This window comes from Aulostomus chinensis, chromosome 9 (assembly GCF_037954235.1).
Source record: "Aulostomus chinensis isolate RoL2024-O1b breed Wild chromosome 9, RoL_Achi_v1.0, whole genome shotgun sequence".
Taxonomy (NCBI): domain Eukaryota; kingdom Metazoa; phylum Chordata; class Actinopteri; order Syngnathiformes; family Aulostomidae; genus Aulostomus; species Aulostomus chinensis.
In genome coordinates, this window is record NC_141328.1 from 19,978,485 (window position 1) to 19,998,915 (window position 20,431).

General features: G+C 42.9%; 1 protein-coding gene across 10 annotated transcripts; it reads right to left on the minus strand.

Annotated features, from left to right (window-relative positions):
• Nucleotides 1-78: 78 nt before the first annotated feature.
• LOC147256202 (ral GTPase-activating protein subunit beta-like) lies at nt 79-19,833 on the minus strand. 10 transcript variants are annotated; one of them, XM_086214125.1, is made up of 32 exons: nt 19,703-19,833; nt 18,634-18,838; nt 17,910-18,112; nt 17,622-17,788; nt 17,334-17,520; nt 17,099-17,230; nt 14,462-14,640; nt 12,909-13,060; nt 12,551-12,788; nt 11,082-11,117; nt 9,984-10,185; nt 9,725-9,892; nt 9,418-9,532; nt 9,175-9,322; nt 8,974-9,038; nt 8,737-8,881; nt 7,101-7,222; nt 6,819-7,001; nt 6,574-6,722; nt 6,135-6,322; nt 5,893-5,996; nt 5,629-5,784; nt 5,462-5,527; nt 4,725-4,934; nt 4,341-4,499; nt 4,027-4,192; nt 3,794-3,916; nt 3,549-3,685; nt 3,331-3,439; nt 3,112-3,190; nt 2,496-2,644; nt 79-2,305 (listed from the first exon to the last, which is right to left on the minus strand). In XM_086214125.1, exons 2-32 carry the CDS (start codon nt 18,808-18,810, stop codon nt 2,112-2,114), a joined length of 4,608 nt encoding a protein of 1,535 aa, XP_086070251.1. In that variant the 5' UTR covers nt 18,811-18,838; nt 19,703-19,833; the 3' UTR covers nt 79-2,111. The 10 variants fall into 10 exon arrangements, with proteins under 10 accessions (XP_086070251.1, XP_086070250.1, XP_086070249.1 ...); XM_086214124.1 differs by having other exon boundaries at nt 5,629-5,781; nt 7,101-7,231; XM_086214123.1 differs by having other exon boundaries at nt 7,101-7,231.
• Nucleotides 19,834-20,431: the final 598 nt, after the last annotated feature.

Genomic DNA, 20,431 nt, shown 5'->3' on the forward strand with positions numbered 1-20,431 from the left:
TTGTGATGCAAAACATTAATTATTAAAAGCGGAAGTTTATTTTATTCTTCATAAACATCCTGTGAACCAATAAAAAAGTCAAATCTTATGAAAGGGGGAGAAATTAAAATGTCACTTATAATTTTAATTGATGCATGTTACATTCAATACCCACAGTGCTCTTCCCACACATACATAGAGAACTGTTCTTGCTTTCTCAGATGAGGAATGCAACAGACAACTTGTAAATGCCTTACGCTATAATATATTTACATATCCTTTGCTTCTGTACATGGAAAATCCTTAAATATGATCAAACAGCAAAGTGGTAACATAGGATACGATGTATGACTGATTGTATGTAGTTTTTTGAAGCATAATTTAATGTAATATTTCCTTCCAAACAAAAAAAAAAAAGAGGGGGCGGGGGGGCCTGTGCACAACGCGCCGTCATAAAAAGTGAGCCACACATTTAGACATGGCAGGTTAAAAACTCGACGACACCTCTCCATTCATATTTCACAAGATAAAACTCTTCCTTCAGCAGAATCCAAAATGCACAGAAGTACAAAATGACATGTAAGGTAACCAAAGAGAATAGAAAATAAACATAAAATGTGCTCAGTGCATTAAGACTTTCCGATATAACAAAAAGAGACTAGAGGTGTTTGCCCTGTTCCATCTCTGTGATAAAATAAATTCACATTGTTACAGGCAGACAGTGAGAGCTTGAATCAAACGTACAGTGAGTAAACAAAACAAAACGTGAAAAGTGTGAAGGCAAAAACTGCACATTTCTTTTAACCTAACTGAACATAACAGACCACTTAAATAGTCTCTTTCAGGGTTTAGAATGTAAAAAATTACACATCCAAAATGCAACTTCTATTTATAATGCAGTTAGCTACAGGGAGTATTTTGGCCTATGCATCCACAGATGTGTTTAGAGGAGCCACACACACGTATACTGTGCCATGATTCTGTTTGGTACTGGCGGGAATTCAAACCTAAATCGTCTTTGTGGTCATCTCATATATCCGCAAACATCGAGTGCAAAACTCCAGGAGCGCTCCAGCTGCTCTCGCCATGAGTAAACAGTGAACCAGTTCTACGTCTTGACAGAGAACATTTGCTTAAAGTGACAGTTCATCTTTAAATGCCATGTATGAGAGGGTGTTCTTTTCTGTTTAAACTGGCAGCATACATGTGGCTGCGTACACACACACACACACACATGCGCACGCACACACATACACACACACACACACACACACACACACACACACACACACACACACACACACAGGCAAACAGTGCAGTTGTGAGATGCGATGACAGTTCAGGTGCCAAAAATGGCATCTGTAATACAGTTAATATAACACAGGAGTCCTATAGATCCTCTAAAAAAAATAAAATAAAAAAACCCCAACAACTAGATTTGTGTGTGCTCAGTCAGCTGAACGAGTGTGTGTACTAGGAAGACTTTAGCGGGTAAACAACAGTTCGCTGTAAACTGTCATTCATTTCAATTTCTTCTTCTCAAGCAAACAACCCTTACAGCGGCGGTGATGTATGTTACCAAAAACATATGTATGATGCTTGCAATGGGTTCTCCGTGGCAAAAAAGTTCCAAATTTAAATGTCTTGAATTTAACAGATGTGCTAATCCAGATTTTTGGACACAACTGTGTGTTAGCAAACCATCATAAATCCACTCACATGACAAAGGTTTAAAAGGACAAACGTGTTTATAGGTTCAGAAAGGCCAACAGTGTAACTCGAGTATTGCAGTTAAAGACAAGCACAAACTCTTTTTTTGTGACACAGCGTGAACCTAAATGAGGAGAGACAGTCACTCTTAAACTGGAGCCGTTCCAATCTTCCACCACAGAAACGCAGCTTTTTCCACCTTGGCATGTTTTTTCACGCTTTGCTCTCAGAGTCAAAGGCAGACAGTGTTGATATATGTATTCATATAAATAACAATATTGTACAGTATAAATATAAAGATTCTGTGTGTGTGTGTGTGTGTGTGTGTGTGTGTGTGCAATTGTAAATGTTGTATGAGAGTATAGCATTGAGTGTGTGTCTGTGTGCGCTTTCGAGCCAGTGTTAGGACAGAACCAGGAGGGTTAGAGGTGAGGCTTTCCCTCCCCCACCTCGTGGAAGAGCGAGGTGTAAAACTCCGGCTCCAGTTGCTTGTTGCGGTAACGTTGGACAATCTCAGTTATTCTCTGCTTCCGCCTCACATGAGGCGGGTTGTACGAGTCACTTTCCAGACGTTTCCGTCGGCAAACGTTGATGACTGTTTGACGCACAAGAAACCCTGAGAAGGACAAATGAATAAACATTTGTGTTGACGTATGAATTAAGGTCTGTACAACCTTAGAATATTTGTGTATTACTATTATCTTTATTCAAGAGAAATGGATAGTTTGTTACTTCTGATGAGTGAAAAAGGAATTTTTCGGAGCAGAGGGGGATTATAAAAGAGAGAGATCCACAGGAGCTACTACCTAGCGCTCGGCGGCTGACCACCATGCCGTCCACCAGGGGAATGACCATGCCGAATTTGCCCACAGCTCCGTGCAGCCGGATCCGGAAGAGGCCCGTCTTCAGAGGGTGGATGAAGATGAGAGGAACATCTTTCTCCAATAAGCCTGACCTGTGGTGGGAATAAACAGAGAAAGTGTGGCTTTTTTTTTTTTTTTTTAATTAATAAGTTGCTTTAAAAAGCACAGGTTTTTTTTTTCTTTTTTCCCCTAAACACACACACGGACAGGAAGGCTTCTATCTGTCTATCTTGCGTGATACTAAAAATAAAGAACAATTAACATATTTAATATAAAGCTCCAAAAATTTATATTATATATATATATATATATATATATATATATATATATATATATATATATATATATATATATATATATATAGTTTATGGAAGACACACTCTTTCTCCTAGTCTGTTTTTGCACATGCTGCATGTTGCATTTCCTGTTATTTACTTAATGTTTGACATGCCGGAGCACTTGTTTGTTTGAGTGCTCTTTTGTTTTTCATGTTTGCAACTGAAGAAAAGGAACTTCCTGAACTATACATTCGCAAAGTGTTTTCAAGAGTCTGCATTACCTGCAGGAAGTGCTGTTGCTCATGCTCGCTTCTAAACCGGTGCTGGTTTCCGCCAAGAGATCAGACAATGGGAAGTTCTCTGAAACACACAATGAATTGGCGGCCCACTTAGTATGATTTTTTTCTTAACAACTGAAGTTGAGCATTTGATAGTACAGGATTTTCCTTGAAAGCTGGAAATCTGACCAGGAAATATAACATACACTAGAGTCTGCCTACCAATATCGTCGAAGCGCTCCACCCAGACTACAAACACCTTTGTTTCAGGACCCAGCGGTGGGAAAGACTTTCCAGTTGATGACCGCTTCGTCTTCACCAAGGGACTCAGCTACAGAAATAACGTGATACACTGTTAAAGCTACGCAAACACGGTTATAACTCACAAACCATTGCTGTCAGCAAACCGTTCACTTAAACCTGCGTGGGTCAAACGTCACCTTTTTGGCTGACTCCAGGTTTTCAGAATGGTTGGGGAACAGCTCCAGTGTGAGATTGGGTTGTTTGAGTAAACCAGGCATGACGTCCGTGTTGGCGTCTGCCTCCATTGTGGAGTCGCTGTGCACCGATGACTCCTCTGGGAAATCAATGTGCATAAACCAAACTAAGCAATCTCTGAATCTCTCTCTGTGTTTTCAACTGACACAACAGGCATCTGTTGATGTTTAAGGTGGTGACTACTGACCAGAGTTTTCTGTTAAAGACGGAACAACGAAGGCAATCTCAGTCAGAGCGTCAGCATAATACAAAACCTTCTTCTCTCCGTTGAACACTGAGCCGCCGGTGTCCTCAGGAGTGGCTGCTTCCTCTACAGAACAGAGAAGTAATATTAGACACCATCAATGTAGCTCGCGCACTTGTGTCAAAGGGCCTTTTTTTTTTCCAGATCTGATGCAGCAGCTAGAGTCAGTAGCTCACCTGGGTGTTGTATATCATTGTCAGAGCAGGAATTGAGAGACCAGCTAGTGTCGAGGTGTCCTGTCCACCCTGGGTGGCGTCCTACGTCCACAGGCCAGCCCAAGGATAGCAGGAACTCTAAAAAGTGGGGTTGAACACTGGCCGATGACTCCACATTCCTCAGGATCTGGTTTAAATAAGCACAGGACAGAAACGTTGAGGTCAAAATCTGAACGTTTGAATGATTTCAGGGAGAGTTAAGTGAAAGCCCACCTCCAAAATCAATGTACAGAATGCTTTATTTCATACAGGAATATAACAATGAATTGCTTTACCTCATGGCTGCTCTTCTGCCCAGCCCTCACATAGAAAATAAAGACAGTGTCAAATGGGCGGCAGGGGAGCAAGTCCAGGTAGTTGATGTCATCAAAAAACCCTGGCAGGGACGACTCCAGGCCAATCAGATGAGGAGGTAGACGACTGTTGTTGGGCTCCTGTTGATGGGAAATTTACATATATACAATCTAAATCACTTGTATTGGCAATAATATTAGTATAGATACATATTTCTGTAATATAATACATGATACATGTTCAGTCATCAAGTAGGTTGTAGACAAAGATAGCTTTGTATTTTACAGAATCTTTATTTTCTGCAGATACATGTCCACAAGATTTCATCAAGAGCTCTGAAAACCCTAAAAACAATATGCACCAACCTTTAGTGCCTCCAAAGACAGAAAGCCAAAGTGGGAGAGAAAGAGGCGTGCTGTCTGAAACTCCTGTGAAGGGGGAGGGGGTTTGCAGTCTATCTGTGGGTCAGGAAAAGGCTTGGACTTCCAGATTTCCTCGCTGTGCCGCTCCAAAGTGTTCTCATACTCGATCTGCTTGGTCATCAGAATACGAAGCTTGTCGTGTTGAACTTCCAGCTGAAAAGGAGGATGAGATGAGACATCATCAGAAAAGAAGTTCTGACTTATGAACAGCGCCACACACAAGTTACGGCACCATCTGAGAATGAATCTCCTTCATTGAAACACACTTATAAACACACGACTGTTCACATGAACTGGGCATGAACGTACTGATGTAAAGAGGAAGGAGCACGTCTAGTCTGGTCAGTTGACTTCAAAGGACCAGAGATTTTGCAGATATTTTTATTTTTGGCCTTGTTAGTGTGCACGTGAGGCCCAAACTTAAGTTTAGGATGTAGATTTTATTAGCGTGGATGCAGCCTCAGTCCCAACAACCCAGACGTCACCTCCCAGTGTGTGTCATTGAAGGACCAGATTCTAATTAAACTGAATCAAGTGCAGTGGCTGTTGAAAGGTTAAATGTCAAAAGTTATTTTAAGTGTAGGATTGTATGACAGGTTGTGATTGGAGACAGAAACACCCACCATAATTTTGACCCCTTTCTTTGACACCCAAGTGACATTTCATCTCTGACAACTCACGTGTGGTAAATTACTCATCAGAGAGTGTGTGGCTCTCTCATCATCCTGCCAGCCCATGCAACACACCTGAGCGTGCATAATAACAAGTATTACGAGTTATTCGTTGATTGTTTGGCCTCGTTTCGGTTCATGACCATGATGGAGTGATTTAATGACACTCCTCTCACCTCTTTACTGACAATGTCGTCCAAGTCAGGAATGCTGACATCAGCTTTGACGAGGGGGATCTTATCCACCTCCTCGGGGAAGGGCCTCTGTTTGACGTTGTACTTGATCCCAACGTCATTGTTGGGTGTTGGTCGACCCTCAGGAACAAACACCTGCTGTGGGAGGGGAGAGGTAGACGGATACGGGGTTGTGTTGTCAGTGAAACATAATGTTTTTTTAGTATCTGTGACTTCTGAGGTGCAGACCCTCCTATGTGATCTCACCCTCTGGTTGGCCCGGGCTCCTCTGGGTTGGTGGAAGAGTTGCATGGTCCAGGCGTGCCTGCCAGCCGTCCCTCTGATCAAAACCGTCACCGATGGACTTGGGTCTGTGAGGACAAAGACGCCCTTATTTATGGAGGAACAGGACGTCTCTTTTTTTTTTTTTTAAAGACCGGTTCTTGCCACACATCAAACATGAAATAGCTAACACCTTTATTTAACCTGACAGAAAATCAGCTACTGACTTTGCTCATTCCCGAGCGGTTGCTCCAGCATGGCAAGAATGACCGAGTTGTCCAAGACAAAGTAGCGGAAGTTGCTGGCTCCTGTGGCGCTGAGCCGAGCATAGCGGATCAGGGTGTCCTCATTCAGCAGACTACAGGTGGAGGCGGGACCGCTGGGAGACGGGAAGGCCCCCAACACCTGCATGATACTGGAGAACGCCACAGGAGCCCGAGGCAAAAAACAAAGAAACTGGGTCAGTGGGCGCAGTATCATTTACTTTCTAAAAGCGGACTTAGGTAATTGTGACTACAAACTAGAACAAATACAAGTCGGAAGATCTTACATCCGCTGCACTTTTCTGACAGTGTAAAAAAAAAAAAAACAACTGACTTGAATTGAAGCCAGAAAGCATGAGCAGGACATTCTAGTGCAAATTGTCGAAACTTTAAGGTGTCTCACCAGGAAAGAGTTGCCTCAGCAGCATCCTTCACCCTCATCGAAGCAGGGTTGTGCTCCTTCTCCCCTTTATGTCGAACTTCCTGTTCCTGTCTGGACTTACTGCCAGAGATTCCCAGCTCAACTATCTCCAATACTTCTACCAAACAATCCTGAAACATGGGGGGGAAAAAAAGGTTCTTGTTGGAAATTTAATCTCACTGAACCCCCCCCCCCCCATACAAATTTCATACAAACTTGAGGTGTACCTTCTCATCCAGCATGTCAGGGTGTTCCGTGAGCCAGACACACAGGAACTGGAAGGCAGCCACAATCATGGAGTGGAGGTCTCTGGATTGAAGAGGAGCTGGACGGCTACACTGGTACACAATGTAACCACATATAGAGCTGACTGCACGTTTACGGTCAGCAGAGTCCACCCCCACCTTGACCTGGTTCAAAAAACAAAAAAAAAATCCCATGAATTCATTAAAAAGGGGCATGTTAACGGGAATGTGTGTGGTGTGAGGATGGTGATGGTGAAGCTGTACCTTGGCGAGCCCGGCCAGCAGCTCCAGTGCAGCCAGTGAGATGCTCATGTCTTGCCTCCACTGGGAGTTGAGCCTCTGAGTGACCAGATGGATACTGCGCACCAGCAGGCCGGCCGCCGTATCTGGAAGAGCTGGACCATATAACACCCAAAAAATACCAAACACCGCAAAGAATAGAGCACAGCAACACACAGGCAACACAGCCAGACACAGTTATGTCTGATCAGCATGAGAGGAGACTTTGAGAACAGCACAGCACACCAGGTTAACCTGCACTCATCCAGGACGGAAGAGAAAATGCTGAGTAAACAGGGCCGAGCAATGTCAATAGCGTCTGATCCAAATTCTGGATGATAAATTTGTAACTTCGAATGATATGGTTATATGTATTAAACTGAAATATCAAATCTAGAATTCCTGTCTTTTCTTAAAACTGAAGAGGCTTCTATAATTTGGCCTCCGGCTGCATTTGTAGGAACTGAGTGTTTGATTTTATGAAGTTAAAAAGCAAAAGAGTCCAAATTCCTGCTGAAATAAATGCAGCGTCTCCAGGATTCTGTCAGCTATCGTCTTGTTTTTTTGTCCAGCTTAGAATGCTACAACACAATGTAACAGTGATACCGTCCTGTCCCACAGGAACACTATAGAATGGAAACACCCCCCCCCCCCATTTCCTAAAATTGCCTATAAGCAACAGAAAGTTAAGTCATAAAGAATTTATTTCATGAGAATGACTGCATCACAGTTGCTCTCCTGTGCTGACCTGACAGGTTGACGTCTGACCCTCTAGATTGTAAACAAGTCATAAATTCACCCTGTTAGACAACTGTGTGAAGTAACAACCAGTGACTGAAGTCTTGAGTCATGGCTACAAATGTGATGCGTGACTGAATTTGGCTCAATCAGATTTCCTCCATGTCACCTTCTTTATCACATACAACAACAAGATTACCAGCAGCAATTGGTGAGCCTGTTGAACGGCCGACTTAAATATCAAAGACTATTCAAGGAAAGAAGACACTTTCAGTTAAGAAAGCGTCATGTTTATCTCCATGTCTGTTCAGAAATGTACATTATTTTCTCTCGTCTGTGCATTGTTCACCCTCCAGGTTAAAAACCACAGCAGGACACCGGAACATGCACACAACGTCAGTTCGGTAAGGGATCGACTGATGCGTATACATGCCAGAGTGATTTGATTCATGGTCTGATTATCTTGGTATGTTCGTCCCGCTTTGAAAAGTATTGCTTCAGTTACACTGTTTCTAAAGTCACGTAAACACACTGATAAGAAATGAAAGAGGTAAAACATCACTCAGCCCTACAGAGGAAAAGGCAAAATCATTCAGATGTTTTCAACCACTCAGTTTGAGAGGAAATGCAATCGTCTCAGTGACTCCATACATCTCAAATTGTTGGTTCTCAGCCTCACAGCAAATACCTTTGGAATCACCTACAAAGGCATTTTACCCAACGCTTCTTCACCCTGCATACCACTTTAACCACGTAAGCTATAGAGAGCAAAAACATCGGTTTACATTAAGCAAGCAGATCCAACAAAACTGTCAGGCACAACGACGCATCGGTGTTATTTCGCTAAGCGAGAGAATATTAGTGCGGCAGCTGTGTGTCTTACCGTAGTCTCGAAGCAAGGCCTGGGCAGGACGCTCCGAGTCGGGGCTTGTGGCCTCTGTGCTGCCCCCACTGCTGAAACTGATGCCGCTGTTTGTACGGCTGTGACTCTGGCTCCTGGCTGTCGAGTGGCTACCGTCTATACTCCCCTACCGCCACAAAACACAGCAGTATTCATATCCAGGCTGTCACACTGCTTCTAATGTCACATTTGCAATACATCAACAAAACAAAGCCTTACTGTTTCGGTCTGTGCACCTATGGACTCCAGCAGTGCAGAGTCTTGAACAATATTTAGCATGGCACCTGTTGGGGGAGTTAGATCAGTAAAACATCATAAAAAGACCTGTTGATAACTTAAAAAAGACTCAAAATCACTGCACAGGTGTTATGATGGAGCTAAATAAATGGCTGAAGACAGAATGATGAGGCTGGCAGATACCCAGAATGAGCTGGGTGTTGGTGGGGTCAGTCTCCGTCTGCAGGGCTCCAATTAGCACATTGACGAGACGTAGCCTCAGGGACAGGAAAGACACAGGCTGGTCATGAGGCCATCCGTCCTCTTCGTTGAACTTCCCCTCCAACAGAACCTTCAAGCGCCACAAATCAATGTCATAACTAGTTTTTGACCAATGGGCTGCTTTACTGCGCTTTTATCCTCTGAACATAATACTTAAGTTCTTACCTCAGATTTGATGTTGCCAAAGTGATGTGGTAATGGCAGCATGGCGAGCAGGATGTTGATGGATGCTCTCCTCAGGTCAGTGGAATTTACATACATCTTGAATTTGGACAGCTCCCTAAGAAAGGGTTAAGCAAGTCTTTAAAATATCAAGAAGCTTCAGGTAATATCTTATTATCTAATCAGCACATGATCACATTTTCCAGCGTAAACAAAAATGTGGTCAAACCAAGTATATTGTTCAGCTACACACGATACGCGTCCTGATAGCATTTTGCTAAGTTGTGACACCTTGGTAGGAAAGTCTCACCTGTCCGGTACAATAGTCTCCAAGGCAGCTATGAAATAGGGCACAACCACATTGATGCCCTTCAGGTCAGTACAGAAGAGAGAGGAAGAATTGAGAATGATGGAGGCCAGGACCGGTCTACAGATGAAATCAGAGATCTGGAGACCTTGAATCAGGACCATGTAGAACCTGTAGAAATAGAGAAGCGGCTTACTTGTGGTTTAAGATCTTCCCCCTTACGATTAATCTGACTTTAATGATGAGGATTCTGTCACGTTACCTGGACAGGTAAACGGGTAGAATCTCTTCCCCCGTTTTCTTGCTACAGAAGATGCGGCAGAGTGTCCCGCAGGCTTCAGCTCGTCCTGCCTCATAGCTCTCCGGGAACTCATTGGCATCAAACATGGGGTTGGACACCATGGAGTCGGTGGACATTTGGGAGCCTTTCCTTCTCAGCTCCAAACCTACTTGCGTGGCTATTGCTGTTGAGAGCGGGAAGAGACAGAGAATGAAAGGACCCTGAATTGTAATGTGCTTGAGTGTTCATGCACATGAGAAACAGGCAAACCTGTATCTACTATATGCTCATTACAACAAAATGGGTCTCTTTTTTTTTTCCCAACAAAAATGAAAAAAAAAACACACACACACACAAAAGCACCATACAGCAGACATTAATTTGCTATCACAACAAGATAAGACTTCAATGGCAGCAAACGCACACACTCACATCATTTATAAGCATTCAATAAAGGGAGTTCTGACACAAAGAGTTCGCCTTAAACGTTCCAAGCTAGCGGGGGCATAAAGCATGAATAGGTGTAGTGTCATTAAAATGTGTCGGCTGCAAGACAACAAAGCAAAATCCTTGTGTCAGCTCCCCTCGCTGTTGCAATTACATGACTGTCACTCCAGGTACAGAACATTCACGTCATGCATTTGAGGCACCAAACCAATCAAATCAGAACTCAAGTACACAAGGAAATTATAAGAAAACATCAATGCTGGACTTGAGGGGGTCTGAAGCTAAATAATAAGGATTAGTGTGACCTAAAAGGATCAGACCATGAGAACTCAAAAACAAGGTGGCGTTGTCACAAACTGGCGACGTTATGGTTCGAGACAAGTGGTCAGTTGGTGAAACCCATTCCATCACCTTTAAAAATAGACGCTGCGAGAACGCTGATGAACTTTTTGGATGACAACAGTGTGGGAACAGAAAACAAATGGCAATAATGGCGATGATGATCATGAGGAACTCAACTCAAAAGCAGGAAGATTGGTCAAGAAACGCAAACTCAAGTGAGGACAAAACCAAAACCAAAACCAAAAAACAAAACCAAAAAAAAAAAAAAAAAAAGCTGCCGTTCCTACTTACAAGATTTATAAGAAAGGAGAATTTGGATAAAAGAGGCTGCAAGATAACAGAAATAGTGGAGAGACACAAAATCAAAGCAGATCCAATATTTTGGGGTCAATTCATATCAGGCATGAATTGTATTTTTTCTTCTTTTTTTTTTTTTTTTTGTTCTGCTCTATAGATGATCTTTGACCCACCACAACTCTTTATTATTAATCAGACATCATGGTAGACATGTGCAGGACACGGTACAAAAAAAGCGAAAAATAAATGGAGGCTAATGATATGACAATTCTTTTTCAGTACCATATAGTCTTTCATCAAGCGGGTTTACAAGCACATAATAATCCAGGAAAGGGGATAATTGGATTTAACGTATTGAAATGCACATAATGATGCCATGTCTGAAACTACTTGGTTTGAACGCTTCAGTCAACAGTCGAGTTTCTCTTCAAGTGCAAGGGGGAAAACTAGGGAGGTGCGATAATATCAGCATCCATATCGACGAATGTTGGCAATTTTTTAAATCTATCGGTCTGGTTGGGGCAGCAAATTAAGATTAATTTCCTCATTTTTGCTATTAGTTGTTGTTTGTGATGAAGCTACATTGAGCAATGGGCTTTTCAAATGTTTTGGAAATAAAGAAAACTGTTCCTCTTTCAAATTCAGGTTTATTTTGGTTTCCCGAATGAAAAAAAATGTAAGTGTAGATTATAAAAGTAATATTTAAGCATATATTTATACGGATAATCTCAGCATCAGCAAATATCCGCTATCAGCCAAATCAGTCGTAAAATACTGGCATATTGGAAAATCATGTATCCCTCCATAAAACTCATATTTTCAGTTATTTTCAGAGAACCGGTTGAGTTTTGATGATATTTATTTCGTTTTATTGGTGCTTCACTCCAAAACAAACTAAAGCCATTAGATTATTTTGCACGTAAGCACAGAAAAAACAGAAGATTCGGCAAAAATAAACTCCATGACGACTTGAATGATCTACTAACGCCACTAACGGACTGATCGGTTTATTAGTGTGCAAGTAAACACGCTCAATTTTACACCAGTAAAAATTAAGTTTCTAAGCATACGACTGTAGATCATATATGGATTAAGCCAAATTGGTCTAGTTGGTAAACGTAAATAGATTCAAATCTGATGAGAATCTCACATCAGGCCACTCCTAACCAATCCCTCCGCACGCATGCACACACACACACACACACGCACGCACTCACTCACGCGCAAACACTCACACACACACACACACACACACACACACACACACACACACACACACACACACACACACACACACACAGAGGCACGGAGAAGTTGAAATGGTGAAAGAGGGAAAGAATATCCCGAAAACATACAGACACCAAAAAACACAGAAAACTCCACAAAAACTAATGAACAGCAACGAAACACCCACCTGCTCATGCATAGAGAGAAAAGCTATTAGGGTTCATCTCACTTCTTACCGGTCATGCTAGGGTCTCGGCTGAGGCCGCTGTGGAGCTTACAGTGGACCAGAGCAGCGTCAAAAAGCCACTGGCCAAACAGGTTGAGGATACTGTTGACTTTTGGCCTAGCTGGAGCCGGCAGAGGCCGAGACTCCCAACTGCTCTGGTTCGGGCTGGACAGCAGGGTCGGAGAGGACGACGTTTGCTGCTGCTGCTGCTGCTGTTGGGATGCTTTTGTTGGTTGACTGGCACTCCCCTGCTGAGTGGAGACTATTTAATACTCTCATCGACATGAAAATGGACAATTTACAAATGCAAACAAAAGACGTGGTCAACTATTCTACAGAGTTGCACCCAAACTGGTAGGAAAACGTACGGTTGAGCTCTTGCTTGTGGTTTTGGCAACCACCGGGTGCCGTTGCTTGCGGCTGTGGGGAGGTGTAGTGTTTGTGATGGAAGGAGGTGGAGACATGCTCATTCTGTTGACTGGGGTGGGCGGGGCACTGTCAGCTCTGGGACGGGATATCCCTGGTGAGAGGCAGATGAAATAAATTGTGCATGACAATCAGTGTATTCCATCTTATACCCCTTTCCCACTGCACACACCCGCGTGTAGACCAGCTTTGAAATGCACAATGATCCTGTTCCCATTGCAGGGAGATGAGTTGCCTTTTTTTTTTTCGGCGTGTACTCACAAATGTAGTAAACGCACCGGAAAGAAGTGAGTGGCATTGTTGGAACAGCACTAGAGTGTAATATCTTGGGATTGAGGACGGTGACAGTGTTTCTTTTATATTCTCCAGTCTTCTTTTCAAACTTAACGTCAGCCAGACAACGTTAGAGCGCCACAGTTTGAAAAGAGATGACCTGAGATGACAAAAAAAGTCACATTTCATCCACGTACGATGCTGATAGCGGAGCTACAACCACTCGCCGTACGTGTCTGTCATTGGAACCCTGCCCTGAGTTACCACGTTCGTCCAGGTTCTGTGTTCCCATCGAGGCCGATCAGAACCAAGCTGATAAATACCCGTGTCTACTGCGGGGTCATGTGTCCTGGGATTAAAGCTGTTCAAACAACACAAAAAAAGCTGGGTGTTGGCGGGTTTTGTGGTCAGTGGGAATGGGGGGATTAGCCTGATCACACAAGAAAAATCTTCATCCCAACAGTGGAAAGAAGTTGCTTTGGGTAAATATAATCATTCAGTCATTTTTCCAGATTTCTATGGTTATGAATGAGAGAAGAAAATGAGATACTGAGAGTTGATTAAAGGCAATATTAATTAGTAAACATGCGAGACAATGGTTGTGTACAAAATCGGCTTGATTAATATGAATCCATCCATCTTAATTTGACTTTTAGCGCCCACAGGAGAACCCTTTGCTGATGTGCTTACAGCCTAGTCCGAATGCAGGTCTGCGATGCATCATTTTGTAACCATAATTGTAAGTATCATCACCACCAATAAACAGACCACTTCATCATGAGCCCATCTTGTTATGGAAATATGTCAGCTGATGTCTGTACCATGAGAGAGCAGCACTGGACAAAAAGAGAACACCCTCTCCCGTACATCTCTCTTTTCAACAGAGACACCTATAGCATAAAGAGAGAAATACACACCGACATGTCTACAATCAAATGCTTTAACGGGTATGAATGGCCAGCATCTCCCATCTGAATCGTACTCAGGTGTAGTGGAGCAATAACTGGAAAAGAGCAAAATTGCTGCTTTGCTGTCAACAATTTAGACGGCTGGATGAGTGTTTGTATGAACATAAAACGCTAACAAGAATCCTGACAGCACATGTAGATTTATTTCATCAGTCAATCCTGAATTGTACTCCTCTATTTCACTCAATTGGATTATTTACAATTGAATGTCCTGGGAATTAGCTTCTACGTTTAAAAACCAGTTATGCGCTTACCCAAGAAGGCATCCACGAGGCAACTAACGCCCCTCATGGCCCTGAAGAAAATCTGGGGGAGCTGCTTCAAACAAGGATGCAGCACCACTTCATGAGGGATCCCGCTGGAGTTGAGAAACTGCTCTTGAAACTTTGGAGTGGTGCTCACTATCGCTGGGTTGCTCAGGTCCACTGGGTTGCTGGAAACAAACGAGCAGTGATCAGATCACAGTTTACGCTACAGCATGACATCCGACGGGGATCAGACACTTTGATATTGAACATCTGCACAACGATGAAAACAATCAGGGTTCCCACTCTTTCCCTGAAATTAGTTTCCAGGACATTTTCAGCGGCTACAGAGACAAGTTATTACGTCATACACCGATACATTTCTCTGTCCCCCTCATACTTTGAAAGTGTTCTTTTCTACAGATGCAACGTGCATTCACCCAGATTGTTTCCATGTTTAATACTCATACATTTGATGTGAAGTCTATGGCTAAAAATTTACCTATGAAAAATAATTATGACAAATGTATCGTAGAATAATGCAAACACCCACAGATTACAGCGTAGCACTTCATAAGCGTGACAACGAGCAGATCGTTTTCAGATAAAGGGAATATATGCACATATTATTTCTCCTTAAATCATCTTGTTTCAGAATTAATGGTTTTTCTAATCTGGGACACCTTGTGCTGAAATCTGGGACGCTAGTTTTTAATCTAAAATCATGTATGACAAATGTCACATTTCAGACATAAACAATTATAATGAACATGTAATTAATTCATAAATGTAGCCTTGGATTTAAAGAAGATATTAAAATAATTCCAGAGAAGAGTTAATTGAACAAGCAGCAATATAGGCTGAAAAAAAAACATTGTAATCATTTAAGTTCATAGATGGGTAAAAAATATGTTCAATGCACTGAAGTCATTGGTAAATAAATAAATATGCAACTCTAATGTAACATTTGATGTCAGACAAATAGCTGTTTCTTTGACTTAGCTATTTAGGTAGCTAGTTCGCTAATCAGTACGCCACCAGTGAGCTAAGGGGCAAATCACAACAGTGTTTTAAATCCTGATCTTAAAATAAATACGATTGCTACATTTCAAGGCCAAATGTTGAATAAATATACCAGAAGACATTTAACTTTCCTAAAAATATATTTCCTCCATCAAATAACACAGTATATGACTGTCCCATATGAGCCAAATCATGCTGTCCCACTTTTGAAACAAATGTTTCTCAGGTGTCCCACATTGGTCACTGTTGTTTTTAATTCTCTTATTTTCCATTTCTATTGTCAGACATTAAAAAAAAAGTGAGAAATACTGATTGAAACGAGGCCCATTAACATGTTAACCCTAATTACCTTGAAGCTCTCGCTCTGAACATGTTCTCAGTCTCTGAGATCTGAGTCACGCTGCATCTCACTCCGCACGGCCAACTCAGTAAAGGAAACGCCCACTAACTCTCCTCTCCCTGTCACTCAACGGAGAACAGAGAGGAGGCTGTGGCCGCGGGAGAGAAAAACCTCACACTCGCGGACCGATACGAGCGACACTTTTCAACTTAGAGTCGCTACTTTTGTCTCTAGGCACTAAACCCTCAACGGCGTCTGAAAAGTCGCTAAATCTAGCGACAAAATAAAATGAAAACACTGGGTTGCAGAACCGCTCTGAGCGGAAATGCAAATGTTATTGGCTGGTAGCGTCACGTGGGGCGCTGCGCCGGCTGGAAGCAGAGAAGCCCTGTGCCTAAGAAAAAGGTGACAACAGACATGCATGTGCATAACTTTTAACCCATTTGCATTCACTCACAAGGCAGGGGGAGGATAAATGTTTTTACAGAAAATATTAACCCTTTCCAGGACATTTGTCCTTTTTTTTCTCATTTTCCATATGTTTTCCACGACTGGAAAATTGGTCAATCATTTTCCAGGTGTTCCAGGACGTGTGGGAACCCTGAATAAGTTTGCTATATCAGAAATTAGCGCTCCATTGATAGTGCAGAAACTTTACACCAACAGGGGCATAGGGCACTGTGGGTCGCGTGGAGGCCAACACCAGCAGGCACGATGATGCCATTCCGAGCTGCCCTTTTGACAGAAGCAAACCCAAATCCAGTTTAATCCTTAACAGGTAGCACAAAAGCAAACACCTTCTGGGGCCAAGGAGGGATTGCGGTGATAGTGGTATATCTACACAGGGCAATGGGCCCGGGTCCCACACAGACCACATGCCTACGGGTGTGATCATGAGAGACTGGTGTTCCATATTTCTATGTAGGATGAAAGGGAACATTATGACCTTAACAAGAAATATATTTGAATGAATTATGAATTGGAAAAGAAAGAGACTGTGGCTACTGAAAATAGGAACAGAGGAAATAAAGACCGTGTTAATAAAAATATCGAATGACTCAATAGGCTGCTGGGTAAAAAGGACCAACCACTCCTATCAGCGCACATAAACAGATGACGGATGGAAAGGGAAGAGGCTGATATGAGGAACTTTTTCAGTTCCACTGTGCCACAACTTCTCTGTCCCTTCCAACCGTCTGTTTGAGCTGGAGTTGGTGGAGAAGGAACATCTCTATCAGGTCAAAAAACTAGTGCAATGCATGCTTGTCGAGTTGTTTAGGTACCTGAGCATGTGGAGGAAGCGGTACCATGTCTGCGCCACACAGTCATTGTCCATATCTAGAGGGATCAGGTTGGCATCCTCATCAGGAACTTTAAAGGGCGGGAAGGATGGTCCGTGGGTAAAGCGCAGAAGTCTGGATTGGAGACGATAAACAGGAAAGCACAAATGATCAGACAGAGAGACCCTCTAAAAATACGGCTAGAAAAACAACCGGTTTAAACTGCATCCTTCCTCACCTGGAGGTCAGCGCACACGCCACTCTGCTCCACTGCTCAACAACAGGTGGGTGATGTCGCCAGTTGGCCAACATCTCCCTTGCCGTCTTCCAGTATGGCGGCGTTGGGAAGCAGCGCTCGCATGCCAGCAGCCACACCTCAAACAGCACCGCCATCAATTTCTCTGCCAGTTTCTCTGCCACACCGACTGGAAAAGAGGAAATGTCGGGTTGTTCTTTTCGCCGGCAAATATCGCGACGATCTTTAAATATAAAGATAGGGAGTTGTAGAGGACGAAGAATGTATTACCTCCAACTGTGGGCGGGGCTAATAATGTGTCGTTGATACGAAGCAGGAAGAGCAGGAGCACCTCCCAGGTTTCTCTCACCATGGAAACGGATTCTCGCGCCAGTTTCAGGACTGCAGTCAGAACCTGCTGGCAAAGCCTGATGTGGTTCAGACTGTGTTGCTCTGGTCTGGAGGGACATAAGAGGGGAATTATTACCATCATCCTTCACCAGGGCTGTGGGAAATATTTCACAGATGACAAATGACGTCTGAGGCATCACTGGTCACCTATGAATGTTTCCAACGTACCTCGGTACAAAGACGTTGTAGAGATGTTTGAGGATGGTCTGGACGTACATATTTGGCTCCTTAACCACAGGTTGAGGCATGGAGTCCCTGGGTGACACCAGCGCCATCATCCAGTCTGTGTAGACGTCCACACACAGCTTGACAGTGTCCCCCTCAAGAGGGAGGGTAAGGCCGTAACAGAGCACCTCCATGGTCCACTTCACCTAGGGAGCCAAACCATGTCTTGTGAAATCCTTGTAACTCACAAGAATTATCAACTCAGCTTGTCCCAATGAGCCATGTGGCTTCAAGCGACACACTCAAAAAGTGTATTTAGCCCTCCAAGTACACACAAACAGATGTCTTAGGCTCAATGTCTTTATGAGCTCAAGACACCCGAGTACTTGAAAGGCAAAACACTCATTTTTGTGTGTGTCACTTCAATAACATGTCCCTTCAGCATAAGATGGCAGCATGAGCATTGAGCTGTACCTTTAATGGCTAGAGGGGGAAAAAGCCCAGGATTAAGGGCAAAGGGAAGCAAGCTGAATGAAGACAGGCTTCTTATCAGTGTAAAAATAAAAAAAATAAAAATCACAACGACAGCAAAACAGCTAACACAACTTTGGAGTGAATTACACTGTTTAAGGCATCAAAGAAGAAGCTGGAAGCTGGCAGGCTCTCCTAAACCTCAGAGAAAGACCGGGCGTATCCACTGCTAAGGGTGTCACATCAACTTTCTCACCTCCTTATCTGTCTTAAGGATGTTCTCTGTGGCTACAGGGCTTACAGCAGTGCCCAGAGGCTTAACCACGGCATTGGCTACCTCCGTGCCCACGGTGGTGGGATAAGAGTGCAGGACACTCAGATGGCCCTGGTCACTCTGCACCACCAGCTGCAGCGAGCGCCACTCGGAGAACATGATGTCTACTCGCACCTCCTGCCTCCACCTGCACACAATCATCATCATCATTTTAGTAACACACAAACAGAAATCATTATGCAGCACTAAAGCAGAGTTGTGAGTACCAGACACGCCTCCTCACCCATCACAATGATCATCAATGGATCATCCCCCAGTGAATTAACTCAAACATTTGCCTGGTGCACGCAAACCTCAGTTAATCTGAGTAGAGATGGAAAGCGAGACTGTAACGTTACAGAAACTGACAGCTAACATTAAATATGGCAACTCTACGAAAGGCACCGGCGTAATAAAGACAATCATGGAAACTTGTGACGAGTGACATTAAGCAAACATCAATCAACCGAAATATTTGTATTTTAGCAAGCAGCGATGTACGTCCTCACTTACTTGAAAACCGGAAGTAACAAGGATAAATACTACCTGCTTTTGCATTATTTGTCGCGCATGTGAGGTAAACAAAGTCAGGGATTACGACACGTCTACAATTCATTTGCTAATTAAACCTGGGGTCGATAACAAGGCGAGGAACCTCAACCAGGAAACGGTTCTGACCATGATTAGCTTTCTGATGTTAGCTAGCACAAACGTCAAACATCTAACATTAGCTTTCTTCAGATTAGCATCTGTGTGGCACATGTATTGTACTACTGTCTTGATACAACAAGAAGGTTTGATCTACGAGGTTGAGTGATTCTGTTCGCTAACTTATAAATTATCTAAAACGATGTAGTTGTTCCGTTGTTGCTAACTAGCTTAGCTAGCGCTCGCTGAGCTAACCCGTTCGTTGACATTAGCTGAGCTGGTTGTCATTTGTGCTAGCTACCTAACTTTGTAAAGACGCTAGCGCTTGTTCGTTAGCTGAGTGACCAGATGAGTTTTCATTTACCTGGACCAACTGGAAATGTTGTCATAACAGAATTCTAAAACACGCCGTTGGTACTTTTTATGTAGCTTGAGCTAGACCATAACAGCCTCCATCTTCGCAATGTCAGGGCTTGAATTTTGCAGCTTGATGGGCTAACGGGAAGCAGAATCTGAACATTGATGCCCCCTGTCGGTTGATACAGTAACTGCACAACAATTGATGTTGCCTTCAGGTCCATCACGTTGAAGTATATGATAAATTTAAAGTTACTGCTGTTTTTCCAGTAAATATTATTTCAATGCCGTTGTCTTTTTTCATTCATCCACAAAAAATACACCAATACACAAACTTCAACACCATGGTATTGGAATCCTGTATTCTTATATTTTGAAGTTGTAACAGAATTCTCACAATTATCAGGCTAGAAATTGATATTGAGAAAACAGAGTGAATGAGATATTTAAAACATGGGTATTTAAAAAAAATAGTTTAATTTAAAGTTTAAACAAAGCATATTGAATACACTGGCTATACATTGAATTGTAATTGTTAAATTACAATTGTACAAAGACAATTATCGTCCAGCTCAAACCGTAATTTGACAATAAAATTTAAGAAAATATATGACATATACACGGAACAGCAAGAAGGTTCTGGGTTCAAGTCCCAGCTTGGGCACAGGGTCTTTCTGTGTAGAGTCTGCATGTTCTCCCTGTACCTGCATGGGTTCTCTCCTAATACTCCAGCTTC

What these genes read in the sequence shown, in the direction of transcription:
- LOC147256202 (XM_086214123.1), bottom strand. Translation starts at nt 18,810, where the DNA reads ATGTTCTCCGAGTGGCGCTCGCTGCAGCTGGTGGTGCAGAGTGACCAG. An exon ending in CCACAAGCAAGAGCTCAACC is followed by an intron (nt 12,789 to 12,908) that starts GTACGTTTTCCT and finishes TCCACTCAGCAG; the next exon opens with GGGAGTGCCAGTCAACCAAC. An exon ending in GAGCCCGGGCCAACCAGAGG is followed by an intron (nt 5,785 to 5,892) that starts GTGAGATCACAT and finishes CCCCTCCCACAG; the next exon opens with CAGGTGTTTGTTCCTGAGGG.